The sequence below is a fragment of the Capsicum annuum genome, chromosome 10 (assembly GCF_002878395.1).
Source record: "Capsicum annuum cultivar UCD-10X-F1 chromosome 10, UCD10Xv1.1, whole genome shotgun sequence".
Lineage (NCBI taxonomy): Eukaryota > Viridiplantae > Streptophyta > Magnoliopsida > Solanales > Solanaceae > Capsicum > Capsicum annuum.
Genome location: NC_061120.1, coordinates 43,887 through 58,510, shown reverse-complemented (window position 1 = coordinate 58,510; position 14,624 = coordinate 43,887). Strand labels below are relative to the sequence as shown.

At 36.1% G+C, this 14,624-nt stretch overlaps 2 protein-coding genes and 1 long non-coding RNA gene across 4 annotated transcripts; all 3 read left to right on the top strand.

The window, feature by feature from the left end:
• Positions 1-1,322: 1,322 nt before the first annotated feature.
• On the top strand, positions 1,323-1,899 carry LOC107845224. The gene is made up of 2 exons (XR_001666750.2): positions 1,323-1,521; positions 1,742-1,899. It is a non-coding gene; the product is annotated as an uncharacterized LOC107845224 (long non-coding RNA).
• A 1,208-nt stretch (positions 1,900-3,107) lies between these two features.
• LOC107844101 (ribonuclease 3-like protein 2) lies at positions 3,108-13,713 on the top strand. 2 transcript variants are annotated; one of them, XM_047398308.1, is made up of 4 exons: positions 3,108-3,704; positions 10,060-10,212; positions 11,386-11,819; positions 13,186-13,713. In XM_047398308.1, exons 1-4 carry the CDS (start codon positions 3,321-3,323, stop codon positions 13,364-13,366), a joined length of 1,152 nt encoding a protein of 383 aa, XP_047254264.1. In that variant the 5' UTR covers positions 3,108-3,320; the 3' UTR covers positions 13,367-13,713. The 2 variants fall into 2 exon arrangements, with proteins under 2 accessions (XP_047254264.1, XP_047254265.1); XM_047398309.1 differs by lacking the exon at positions 3,108-3,704 and adding an exon at positions 3,730-4,530.
• Positions 5,242-6,740, top strand: LOC107845496. Its single transcript, XM_016689851.2, has 3 exons — positions 5,242-5,974; positions 6,056-6,122; positions 6,222-6,740. The coding sequence occupies exons 1-3, from the start codon at positions 5,889-5,891 to the stop codon at positions 6,723-6,725; spliced, it is 657 nt and encodes a 218-aa protein (XP_016545337.1). The 5' UTR covers positions 5,242-5,888; the 3' UTR covers positions 6,726-6,740.
• Positions 13,714-14,624: the final 911 nt, after the last annotated feature.

The following is a 14,624-nucleotide window of genomic DNA, read 5'->3' as shown; positions in this document are numbered from 1 at the left end:
CTAATAATGACAAATTTTACACAATTGACTTTTTATTAATATCCCCACTCCCCACCCCAAACACACACACATACTCCCCACCCACCCACGCACTCATTCTATTCATGATTTTCTTTTCACCATTTGTATGACATCGCTAGAGAATTATGTATTTAGATTGTCAACAATCGATGTTTCATTCTCCAATCTTATCCTCTTGGTCTTGACAGAAATTTCACTTGAAGAAAAATACATTATCGTAAATTAATAAAAAATAATTATAATAAAGATTGTATAAAAAGATATGCATATGTGTGGGATATTTGTTGTCTTTCATTTGCTTGCAACACACATTTATGCAAAGTGATAGAATTAGCAAATAAGTCACAAAAAAGTCATCTACAAAATTATTCGAATTACCCAAATGTAGTTTCAATCCCAAGTAACTCTCTTTTTGCAGTAAAGAGGTAACCACAATGGACTAATTAAAAATTATAAATGAAAGAAGTAATTGTTGTTTCTTTAGTCAGCTATCACAGAATTTATGAGAAGTACATACTTTACTTGAATTAGGGTTGTTAGCTTCAAATACGTATTTTATTATTAATAATTTTTTAGGTGCATATAGTATGTGTAAAATGATTTATCCAGAAGTAGAATCTTTTTAAAATTTAACAATTAGTATTTATAGTAGGTCTAATAAAATGGAATGGAGGGAGTAATATATTTGCCGAAAATAATTAATGACTAGCTATGATCTAGCTTCTTTTTGTTCTTTGAAATATTCTTCGGATTTGAAATTTTTATTTTAAAGCTGTTCTTTAGAAAAAAAAAAACATATTTATAATTGACTAAAGTTTGTGACAGTAGAAAACATGAAGTGATTGAAGCGAGGAGCAGCTCCTCTCCAATATATGCATGATTGAAACTGTTTTCTATATTTCCCACAAATAGGAGGTGTAAAAGTCTCTGTACACTCAATATATATATATATATATAGGGGCGGCTCAATATGGCCTAAATCAAAATTTCAAAATGACGTCTTAATTATTTTTATTCAAAGTCTATTTCTATAGCTATTTGAGATCATGCAAAGATATATGAATAAAATTATTTTATAATCAATGGCGGAGTCAGGATTGACACCAAGGGGTTCACAAGTGAACATACGAACTAACCGAAGTGGGTTCGACATATATTATACAATTATTTTTGTATATATATAATTGATGTTGAACCCCCTTCGACTAATTCGTGTGCCTATATTTTTTGATTTTAAATTCGCTTCTATAAATGTCTTTTCTTATATTATATGGGGGAAGGGTCGTATATTCCATGCGACTTTTTTTTCCGAATCAGAAGAGTTGAATAAGAGCTTGGCGTTGATTTTCATAGTTGGAAACTGCAAGTGGTCTCTCTACTCTTAGGTGCTAATTAGCAATTCTAGATTACCATTGCATTTATGTTGTGCTCAGGCCTCAGGGCAACAAAATTATAACCTCAATCATGCATTTTGATTGATGAATACTTGTGCTGCTGATGGTAAGCAATTTTTTTTTATTCTTTCTTAAGCTTTCTATATAGCTGTTAATAGTTTTCTTGAAATTAAGAAAATTAATGATGAGAAAAAAGCATCCATGGCAACTCAATTTGCAGCAGAAGCCACTCTTAGAAGGGTCCATGAAGATGATGATATGCCGCCTATTTGGAGGCTGAACTCAAGATTGGTTTTCTTTAAGTCTTTCACCTTCCTCCTGTGCAGATTGCAAGCTGCAAGATGTTAATAAAGCACTGGACCGTCTTACAAAGTCAAAAGAGGCAGCTTTACTTGACGCTGAGAGAACCGTGCAAAAGCTTCTATGGTGGATGACCTTCAGAACAAGAACCAAGAGTTGATGAAACAGATAGAAATATGCCAGGTATGATGTTGATCACAGGAATGACGCTTCTGCTGTTCTGAACATGTTGGAGTCTACGTCCGTGGGTTAAAGGTCTTTGGTCTCCTTACATGCAATCTTTCTCTCATGAGCTAGATTCCAACACTCCCAGGGCTGGACATCTGGAACATGGACAATATAAGACGGGGGCGGAAATAATGAACTGATGAGGGAAGGATTGCCCAAGACTACATAAAGAGACCAAGGACCCTTTAATCCACCACCATATAAGGAGACCAAGAACCCTTTAACCTACCGATGTGGGACTCCAACAGAACACCGCAGCACTCTCTCATATTAGAAATCAATTCTTTTTTTGCTAATCTTGTTTTCAGGGAAAAAAAAAAATTAAAATACTGGACAGAATGCATCGCCAAAAAGGTTGCGAAGGTTGTAAAACTTACCCAAACAGTACGTGAGCTTGAGGAGGCTGTTCTTGCCGGTGGTGCAGCTGCTAATGCTATCCAGGATTTTCACAAGGGATGATTAGTTTATACTAGCCTCTATGGATTTGGAATCAATTAGGAAAAAATATTTATTAGGAATTTATTTTACCTAATTAGTCTTATTAATTATACTTTAAAAATATAAATTTGGATATATACAACTTGGTTGATCATTTAATGAAGATATTATTGGAAGAATATATTAAATTTCTCTTAATTTCATCAAATGAATAATTAAATTCAAACAGTTTTTTTTTAAAAGAAAGATCAACTAAAATAAAACGGAGGGAGTACAAGTTTAGCTAATGAATTTGTTAACATGATGATTGAGATATTTCTATTCTTAACCAGAAAGTTACAATATAAACTCTTGAAAATGGAAAAATAATTGAATTTAATACACTCAGTCAGATGCAACAGGCATGAAAAAAGAAAGAAGAATTTATTATTGGCTCAAATACCATTATTAAAATTAAAAAAAGAAGACAAAAAAGGCAGAGAAATACCACATAATACATAAACTTTATCTTTTAATTTGGCTTAAACTATTATTACGTTGAACAAATAGATATACATGTTTTACATGACAAATTTCACGTAATTTAACATGTAGAATGCATACATTTCACACAATTTGTCAAGTAGAATGCATGCATCTCACATGATTTGTCACGTAGAATACGTTTGCGGACTTATTTAAATAGTTTAAATGTCTATTTATACACACTCTAAATTAAAGATAGTACTAAATTAAACCATATTTATATGTTATGTCCGAAAGAATTTAAAGGACATAGATGTCAATTAAGGCGAAATTAAAGTTATTATGATATTATTGCCCAAAAATATATACATATAAATAGTAAGCGCAAGCATTACTATCAGACATTCGCCTTTTTGTTTTTGCCGGGAAATCACCGTCTCCGTTCCCGCGCCGGAATTTTAACATTCAAAATCAATGCAATCGTCGGAAAAGCGCGCTATATTAATCGGCGAAACTAGGTTTCCGCCGTCGCCGGCGGAGGAAGAAACAACAAAAACAGCAATGGAACAACTATTAAAGTATCAATTTAAGAACAGGAAGCTTCTAGAAGAAGCTCTTACTCATTCTTCTTATCCAAATTCATCTTCTATAAATTACCAGCGCCTCGCTTTCATCGGCGATGCCTCTCTTAGCTTAGCGATTTCGAGCTATTTCTTTGTTACTTACCCTGAAATCGACTGCGGTAAGCTTACTGATCTTCGCGCTGTTAATGTTAGCACGGAAAAACTTGCTAGAGTTGCCGTCCGGCACGGGCTCTACAACTACCTCCGCCGTGATTCCGCAGTACTCGATGAAAAGGTACGACGAAAAACACACCTCAAGTATATCGATTTTTGAGTTTCATAGCTGAACGATCAAGAGTGTGTGTGTTTGCTACCCGAATTATAATCTAACTATTTATCAAAAACCACCATGAACAGTTAATAATTTAGGTGTGTTTTGATAAATAGTAGATGATAGTTCAGATAGGAATCTCAAAAAACTGAAATACTATGTGTTTCTGTTATTATGTAACTTCTATGCATGTTTTTTAAGTTTCATAGCTGAACGATCATGTGTATGTTCGTTTGCTACCTGAATTATAGTCAACTATTTATCAAAACACGCCATGAACAATTGATAATTAGGTATGTTTTGATAAATAGTTGATGATAGTTCAGATCGGAAACTCAAAAAATCGAGATACGGTTAGGTGTATTTTTGTTGTTATTTAACTTATATGCATCTGCTTCACATTTCAAAATCCATGCAATCGCCGAAAAATTGCACGACGATGACCAACGAAAATAGGTTTTCGGGGCTGGCGGAGGTAGATATTAAATAACGACAATAGAAGAGCTATTGAAGTATCGATTTAAGAATAGGAAGCTTCTAGAAGATGCACTTACTCATTCTTCCTATCCAAATTCATCTTCTATATTACCAGTACCTCGTTTTCATTGGCGACGCCGCTCTAAGCTTAGCGATTTCGAGCTATTTCTTTGTGACTTATCCTGAAATCGACTGTGGTAAGCTTACTGATCTTCGGGCTATTAATGTTAGCACGGAAAAACTTGCTAGAGTTGCTGTCCGGCATGGACTTTACAACTACCTCTGCCGCGATTCCTCAATCCTCGATGAAAAGGTACGTTAAAGTATCTCGTTTTTTTGAGTTTCGTAGCTAAATTATAATCAACTATTTATCAAATTGCACCATGAACAATTAATAATTTAGGTGTGTTTTGATAAATAATTGATGATAGACTCATACACCTAAAAGTTCAACTACGAAACTCAAAAAACAAAAATATGTTGGATGTGTTTTGATTATTATTTAACTTATATGCATTTACTTCACATTCAAAATCCATGCAATCGACGGAAAATTGCACGACGATGGCCATCGCAAATTGGTTTCCGGCGCCGCGGAGGTAGATATTACAAACACGGCGACATTAACGGCAATATAATAGCTATTGAAGTATCGATTTAAGAATAGAAAACTTCTAGAAGAAGCACTTACTCATTCTTCCTATCCAAATTCATCTTCTATATTACCAGCGCCTCGCTTTCATTGGCAACGCCGCTCTTAGCTTAGCGATTTCGAGCTATTTCTTTGTCACTTACCCTGAAATCGACCGTGTTAAGCTTATTGATCTTCGCTCTGCTAATGTTAGCACGGAAAAACTTGCTAGAGTTGCTGTCCAACATAGACTTTACAACTACCTCCGCCGCGATTCCGCAATCCTCGATGAAAAGGTACATTAAAGTATCTCGGTGTTTTGAGTTTCATAGCTGAACGATCAGGTGTGTGTGTGTGTGTTTAGTGTTTACTTCCTGCATTATAATCGACTATTTATGAAAACATACCATGAACAATTAATAATTAGGTGTGTTTTGATAAATAGTTGATAGTTCAGCTAGGAAACTCAAAAAACTGAAATACGTTAGATGTATTTTTGTTGTTATTAACTTATATGCATCTACTTCACATTCAGAATCATGCAATCGCCGGAAAATTGCGCAACGATGACCATCGCAAATAGGTCCGGCGCCGGCGGAGGTAGATATTACAAACACAGCAACATTAGTAATGGAAATAAAAGAGCTATTGAAGTATCGATTTAAGACCAGGAAGCTTCTAGAAGAAGCATGCACTTATCAACTATTTATCAAATCACACCTCCACAATTATTGCTTAAGTTTCATACCTAAAAGCTCAACTACGAAACTCAAAAAAACGAAATACGTTAGATGTGTTTTTGTTAGTGTAAACGGAAAATTGGCAAGTGTAAACGGTCTGTGAAACAAAACAATAGATTTGAGGGATCTATATGTAAGGCCTATCTTGTTGCGGAAACCTCTCACTTTTGTTCTTATTATTTTGAAAAACACGTACCGTGTTTGAGACATAGGACAATTCGACATAGTGAAGGTAAGAATGATCCTTTGGCCCCACCATTATCCATATTCAATCAACCAGGTAAGGGTTCTAAAACCACCATGAGAAGATTCTTGACTGATATGGAGAGAAAGTCAGCCACGACACATGTATTATTGAATTGTCCGAAAGTTCAATCATATTATAAGTAAGTTCGAATTATATTATTGTGTTTTTCAAAATAATTCATTATTAATTTTATTGTGTAAATGTTAAATATGTTTGACAGTTTGTTCTTGAGTTTGTATGGATATGATGCTGTTTATTCTCATTTTAGCGAGTGGTTCAAATCTTCTGTAAGAGTTAACTTATAAAATATTAAATATATATATATATATTTTTTTATAAATTATTAGTATTTACTAATCTTTTAATTCTTTTTTACCACTATATAGGTTAATGATCCAAATAATAACATGACCAACCAATTTTTTAAAGATATAGCTTGGGGGCCAAGCCCATTGGTCAAAACGATGAATAAGTACAATGTCAATGGACATAAGTTCTGCACAGAAGAAAGCTCCAAGTATTATAAAAGCAATAACATTGGGGTTTGGGTTAAAGGAGACACTAGCAATAAGGATGGAGATGTTGATTATTATGGTGTGCTCCAAGAGATTTTAGAATTAGATTTTCCTGGGTGGCCACACAAAAAGTTGATACTTTTTCGATGTAAGTGGTTTGACCCAACACCAAAAATTGGTACAAGGGTGGACCCACATTACAAAATTGTTGAAGTTAAGCATACAAGGCAGTATGGAAGCTATGATCCTTTTATCATTGCGCAAAATGTTAAACAGGTCTATTATGCTCCTTATCCATTAACTCTACTGAATCTCCCAAACGAAGCAGTTAGAACCAGGAGGGTCAAATGGATGGGTTGGCCTGAATTTAGATAAGTAAATATGCGTAGAGTTAATGAATGTGCTGGTTAATAAGGTTGCTTTGGCTGAGATAGGTTGAGCCAAGATGGGCTAAGCAATGGGTTATAGCCCGATCTGCGCAACTATTAACACGTTTTAATTTCTTTGTTTCATTGTTATACAAAACTTGTAAATTTTTTTCCTGTTTATTCTAGTTATATATAACACACATCAAACAAAGTCTTTTATAATATTTTGTCAAGGTTAACTATGGATTAATTTAGGCCATATATGTAGCCCAAATTAGTCAACTTTGGGTTGGGATTGAATTGGGCAGGTCAAAATGGCTGAGCTAATAAATGGGTGCGGCAAGTAGTTAACCTGCCCAAACTTGGGTGGTCATGTCATCATGGCTAATTCTGCCACCTTTAGTTAGAAACTCCAAGTAAGGGTTCCAAAGTAATCATGGGGCTCAAGTTCGAATAGCGTATTTTTGGAACCATACAAACGTCAAAATCAAGCTACAAGATGTTGGATTGAAGAGTTCTAGCCAAAAATTTTAAAAAAATCCCCCAAAATATAGCCAAAAAGGTTGATCAGAAGAGTATCTGATTCCATATGCTAAACCCCGGGGGGGGGGGGGGGGGGGGGGGGGGGGGGTTTAGTCACATTGGAGGAGGTAATGGGTAGTTGGAGAGGGATTTTGTCCGGGAGACTAGGACTCGAGTTCTGGCGGTTTTATTTGGTCTCTTCCAGCATTGCCGGAGCATTGTAAGAGCAGTGTTATGGAAATCATTGATGAGTTCCAAGAAAGAAGGCTGGTCGAGAGGAGTTTAAATGCTTCTTTCACTATCATTATCCCTAACGGAAGGGAGCTAATAACATCGGGAATTATAGACCTATTAGTCTAGTGGAAAGTATCTACAAGATTATATTTAAGATGCTTTTTAAATGACTTAGGAAGGTTCTGAACAAGACAATATTAACTTCACAAAATGGTTTTGTGGAAGGTAGGGCAAATATTGGATGCAACTTTGGTGGCTAATGAAGTGGTTGATTCGAGAAAGAAATCAGTCTTGCCGTAAGTGGTGTGCAAGTTAGATCTTGAAAAGGTTTATGATAACGTAAACCAATAGTTCCTTGATTTTTATTTCAATATGTTAAATATGGGTTTTAGAGAACAATCGAGAAAGTGGATCCGTTTTTATATTTTCTCAGTGCACTACTCAGTGTTGGTGAATGGTAACCCGTGTGTTTATTTTTATTTTTTTTTAAAGTGTGAGGGGTCTGAGGCAAGGGGATCCTTTATCACCTATGCTCTTCGTTTTGGTGATGGAATCTTTTAGTAGGACTGTTGATAGAGTTGTTCTAGGAGGACACTTGAAAGGGTTCAGTGTTGTGGTTAAAGGTGTTGGATCATTATTGATTTCTCATCTTTTGTTTGCAGATGATACCTTAGTGTTTTATGGGGCGGATTGGGCTCATCTAGATTTTCTAGGCCAAGTCTTAACTTGGTTTCTGATGGTGTCTGGCCTTAAAATTAATCTCAGAAAATGTGAGATCATTCCTGTTGGCGAGATGGACAACATTGAGTTGCTCACTCAGGTTTTGCATTGCAAGGTGTGGACTCTCCCGACTGCATACCTTGGGTTATCGTCGGGGACCTCAAGTAAGGACATTAGTGTGTGGAATTCGGTAGTTCGGAGGGCCGAGAAAAGGCTTACAGGTTGGAAGAAGAGGTATCTTTCCAAAGGCGGGGAAAAAGTGCTCATTAAGAGCACATTACTAAGCATCTCCACATATTGTATGTCTTTGTTTCATGCTCCCATCAGTGTCATAGGAAAATTGGAAAGATTTCTAAGAACCTTTCTTTGGGATTCAACGAATGGGTAAAGCAAGCTTCATTTGCTCCGATGTGAGATTGACAACTCCCAATAAATTGGGAGGGTTTAGAGTTAAAAGATTTGAGGGTCTTCGACAAAGCCTTGTTGGGGAAATGGTTGTGGTGATTGGGGTGGAGGTCCAATCACTATGGTGAGGAGTGATTGTAGATAAATATGGGGCCGATGGAATAGGGTTGGAGAATCAATGATATCACATTAGCATTTGATTGTAGAGTGTTGAGGAATATCATGAAAGGATTGATATTTTATAAGAACATTTATTTCAAGGTAGGGGATGGGAGAAGACCTTGAGCCGGGGGTCTATCGGAAACAGCCTTTCTACTTCGTCAGAGGTAGAGGTATGGACTGCGTACATCTTACCCCCCCAGACCCCACTAGGTGGGAATACACTGGGTTTGTTGTTGTTGTTGTTGTTGTTGTGTTTTTGTTAGTATTTAACTTATATGCATCAACTTCACATCGTTATGGAGTTTAAGTTTTGTTGCAGTTACTCCTTCGGTCCCAAAATAGTTATCACTTTTCACTTCTCGAGAGTCAATTTTACTGATCTTCGAAGCTAAATTGGATTAGATTAATTTCTATATTATTTTCCCGATTCATCTCTTCTAGAAAAGTACTCCCTCTATTTCAAAAAGAATTGACCTATTTTGACTTGGCACGAGGTTTAAGAAAATAAAGAAGGCGTTTAAATCTTATGGTCCTAAATTAAAGTAATGTCAAATGTATCAAATACCCTTTAATTTGTGGTCATAAGCACGACACGTGGAAAGTTGAAATTAAAGTATTGCCAAAAAAGAAAAGCGTCATTCTTTTTTAAATAGACTAAATGGGAAAGTCATTCTTTTTTAAACGAAGGAAGTATTTTTATATCCGTAGTTAATGTAAAGCATTTTCACTGTGTTTTATGTAGGTAGTAGTTATCCATTAAGCTAACTTGTACTCTCTCCTTCACAAAATAGTTGTTACGTTTTGCCTGGAGTCAATTGGACTAATCTTTGGAGCCAAATTAGATTAGATTAATTCAGTTATCTCAGCCATGAATCGTCAATCCTCGATGAAAAGTTACGTAATAGATTTATCTAACGTAATAAATTTATCTATCACTTACCATTTCTTCTCTTTCGTAAGTATTTAACTTATTTTTATCTAGTTCACATTGCTTTAGTTTATGTTTTGTTGCAGTTACTCATAGTTACTTCCTCTGTCCCAAAATAATTGTCATTTTTTGCTTCTCGAGGGTCAGTTTCACTGATCTTCAGAGCTAATTAATTGGATTAGACTAATACAATATTTAAGGCCATATTTATTTGAGATAGTGAAGATTCCAGTTAGTCATTGCATATGGCACTTCATTTGCCTTTGATAACAATGTGTCATTGCGTATTTCCTTGGCACAAGATCGTCAAACTGATTACAATAGTTCCTTTGTGGAATTGTAATAGAGGAGATTTTGAATTTTTGTATAGGTGAAGGAATTCGTGATAGCAGTGAAACAGGAGGAGGAGATGGAGTTCCATGGAGGAATGATAAAAGCGCCAAAGGTTCTTGCAGACATTGTGGAGGCAGTAATGGGAGCTGTATTTTTGGATTGTGGCTTTGACGTGAATGCTTTCTGGGTGGTCAGTTTCTTTCTTACTATTTAATTTTGTGCTGGACAAGGATCTTGTAAAAACTCTTATTTTATTTTTCCTTTTTGGATTTAGAGTATCAATGTTTCAATCAACTAAGCCTCAACTCAACTCCACCTAGTTAGGTTGGCTATAGAACTCTCTATATTTACTTCTCTAGAATTCTATTGTAACTTGAAAATGTAATTAGGTGGAATTAAAGAGCTGAGACTCGCAGGCTTATTGGCTATTAGTAAGTACTTATAATTTACAGCCTTAGTGTTAGTATACAAGGGGCTTTAACTGTTATTTATTGAACCCATTTTCATGCAAAGCTAGTTTTCCTTGTAAACTTTGCATCAAACTGACTGAAGCCATACCCCTGACTTTTGCAGCAACCCAAGTGATGTCTTGAATAGTCATTATGTATGCTTGTTAATTTTCAGAGGTAGAACTTTTTTCGTGTAGAAATGTTTTGTGTGTGTTATTCTCCAATTGTTGAAAGAAATGATTTAGATGTATTCCTAAAACAAGAATTTCAATTGTGATTCTTTGGTATTTTGCTAAAACTCTTATTCTTGCAATTAAATTGTGTGCTGGTCTGTAGATTGTCTCTTTAAGCACATGTAATTTTTGCTAGCTTTTCAGTTGAACCTGCTATATGTAATAGATTCCATGCTGGATGTGATTGGGGATTTGCACAATTTGTAATTTTGACACACTATGGTTGTGTGTGTGTGTGCGCGTGTGTGCGTGTGTGTGAGAGAGAGAGAGAAGGTTACGAGTTGAAATTTGAATTTGTTCAGGTCTTGAGAAATAAAAGTTAGTTTACACGAAGAAAACGGCTTCTCATATTTGGGTTTTGTATCATTGGAAATTAAATTGGGAATGGAAGAAATGATGGGGTATTACAATTGCAGAAAATTGGTGATTGATTCAATGAGTAAGCCCATGAGAGACAACTTGAACTTTGGGTGGTTGACACTTTGCACTTCCAACTGCCCACGCACCAGTAGACAGATGTAGCACTTTTTTCCTTTGCTCCAATTATTGATTTATTTCAGAGATTTTATCAAGGTCTTACGAATACAATTATCGTTCTTGAACTATAAATAAGACATTCTTGTTTTGCAAATGGCAACGATCTCCTGATGTTTAGATTATCTATTCACCTTGCTGTTTTAGATCTTTAGAGGCCTGCTAGAGCCTATCATCATGCTGAATATGTTGGAAGAACAACCTCAGCCTGTAACAATGCTGTTTGGACTCTGCAAAAAGGATGGAAAACAAGTTGACGTAGAACATCGGAAAGAAGGAGATAAAAACATAGCTAGCGTCTATCTTGATGGACAATTTATTGCATCAGCTTCTTCTGAGCACAAAGAAAATGCAAAGCTTCAAGTGGCAAAGGCTGCTCTTAAGGAGTTGTATTATAACCCTTATGATAAGATGGATGTTGAATCTGTTCCATTGCAGAAAAAAAAGATGGATGTTGAATCTATTCCATTTCAGAAAAAAAAGATGGATGTTGAATTTGACCAAACAAAAGAGAGTGAAGGAGCAAAGCAGAAGCTGAACGAGCTTTGCCAAAGAGAGAAATGGCCCAAACCAACTTACAGGTTAACCTTTTCTTTTTGAGTGCCATTGTTCCCGTGAGTGAACTTAATGCCATTTTTTGTCAGATATCTCTCTGGTGGATAAAGTTATTACTTGTGTTACTTGTACTCAATCTGTTGCTGCAGCCTGCAAGCACAAATCCGTATTATCAAGGGAATCCTAGTATTATATTCTTAATCTTGACTGTATATCTCCTTGTCAATCCAGTACAGAAAAGTAGGGCAAGAAATTGTTGCCATATGATCAAACATTGACTCAATAAGCAGTGATAAACTACCAATTTTCTGTACTTGCACGGAATGGGTTCATAGAATTATATAGGAGCACAGACAGATTTAGAAGTATATAATTCATACTAACATACATTGCTGACCGAGATGTTTTGGACAGACAACAGTAAAATGAACTTCAGTATTATTTTTAAAAAAATATTTTGAAATGTCTGAAGGTCTGAGGTTTAATATATTAAGAATTTTTTTCTCTTCAGAGCAATCCGTATAAAATCCGTATAAAATGGATTGTTTGCACTAGCAACATGATGAATGCATGTGTTTTGTACGGACGAGATTTTCATTTGTAATTCTTGCTGAGTTTGTTTGTCTCAATATCCAGATGCTGCCAAGGATTTTCTGCTTCTGTTGCTATCACATTTTGTTGCGTTGGATGTGTGGGCTGACTAGGGGGGATAGAGTTCGGAATGAGACTATCAGGAAGAAGGTTGGTGTGACTCCAGTGGAGAATAAGATGCGAGAAGTCCGATTGAGATGGTTCGGACACGTGATGAGGAGGGGCATGGATGCCCCGATTCGTAGGTGTGAGAGGTTAGCTTTGGATGGTTTTAGGCGGGGTAGGGGTAGGCCGAAGAAGCACTGGGGAGAGGTGATTAGGCGGGACATGGAGCAGTTACAGCTCACTGAGGACATGACCCTAGATAGGAAGATCTGAAGGACGAGAATTAGGGCAGAAGACTAGGGTCAGTTTGAGTCGCTAGTGTAGGGAATTACTTGGTTGGGGTATTATTCTTGTTATGATACCTTGTTTCATGCTTTATTACGAATCTGTTTACTTTTCTCTGTTTTCTATTACTTGTGGGTGTCATATTTATGTTTTGCCATCTTGTTCCATGCTTTACTATGAATTTGTTTAGTATTCCATGTCTCGAGCCGAGACGTCTATCGGAAACAGCCTTTCTACTTCTTTAAAGGTAGAGGTATGGACTGCGTACATCTTACCCTCCCCAGACCTCACTATGTGGGAATACACTGGGTTTGTTGTTGTTGTTGTTGTTGTTGTTGTTGTTGTTGTTGTTGCTATCACATTAAATGTATGACTTTGGTTTCATTATTGTTTGCTTTCTGATGGTTGCAGAGTAGAGAAAGAGATAGGTCCTGCTCATGACAGGAGGTTTATATGCTCTGTGCAAATTGTAATTGCTGAAGGCATGCTTTTTTTGATGGGAGACGAGAAGTCACGAGTAAAAGATGCAGAGAATTCAGCAGCCTTAGCAATGATCCGGAGTTTGCAGGAATCCAAGTTCAGTTATACATAGTTCCATGTTCCAATTCCAGGATGAAGCAGACAGCAGGGGACAGTGCAACTTGGAACTAAAGCTTACTCAGGTTCTCTCTCGATTAATGCAATAATCATCTTTGGTTGCTGCAAAGTGAATATTCGAAGCGATGTCATAGCTCAAAGTTAAGAAAATAGATAACAGAAGAGAGTCACCAGTTAGTACGTGGTAGTGTAAAGACACCAGACCTATACCATAGCAGACTGAGCTCTGGCCAATTCAGATTAGAATTTTACGATGAAGCTTTGTATAAATACCATATAAAGAAAATGAACCTTGGGCTAGAGAAACCCCAAAAGCTAACTCATGAGGTGAAAATTGCGCAATATCATATGAGACTAATTTTCCTTTCCACAACCGATAAGGAACTCTTAACACTGTGTAGGATTCATGACCTATTAAGTGCACAAGTAAGGCATAACCATTCCATATCTTCTGGCATAGTCAAGTGATACCTATATAACTATGTTCCGCGTCTACCAGTGCATTGGTCTAAAGCAGGAAAATGGTTTTCAACTTTTATGTTTGCACAATATTGTGAAACATGTTGGGAGATACCATTAGTGAGATATGATGAGAATATTCCAAGCAAATCGTCTTAAGGTTGCATGAGTCTAAGCACAGGTTGGCTATCATTGATAGCATGATAATGTACAAATTACTAACAAAAGGTGACGATGTTCTGGATCATTGTAATTTTTACAATTTGTGATAGATGCGTTATCTTATCTCTACTTTATAGAATTGTAGATTGTTGTCAAAGCTTATAAAGAATCAGACTTGATCCCTTAAAGGTAAACTGATAATATCTTCAGAGTTCAGAAAAATTAGCAAAATGAATACAAGTTGCTAAAGCTTGACCAACTTTTCAAGAATGATTTGCCATTGTGGTCATAAGTGTATATAGAGTATATAAGTTTAGGGAGCGCACTTTTATTATATAAATATATGATTTCTTACAATAATTGTATATTAAATTTGCACCCACTGTCATAAAAGAATAGTAGGAGCAGTCATGCTAGATCCTCTCCTAGCTAGATCCAGCCCTTTTTCTTGAAAAAATAAAGATAAAAATATGGTGTACGCTAAGAATTACCAACTGAATTTGGTATATGAATAAAGAACTAGGATTGCCTTAATTAAAAAGCTGCGTTGTGATAGAAATCATGTAGCCTCGTCCTTGAATCTTCTCTCTGCATCTTCAGTTGCTTGTAGAAGTTACCAATGAATGTCTCTG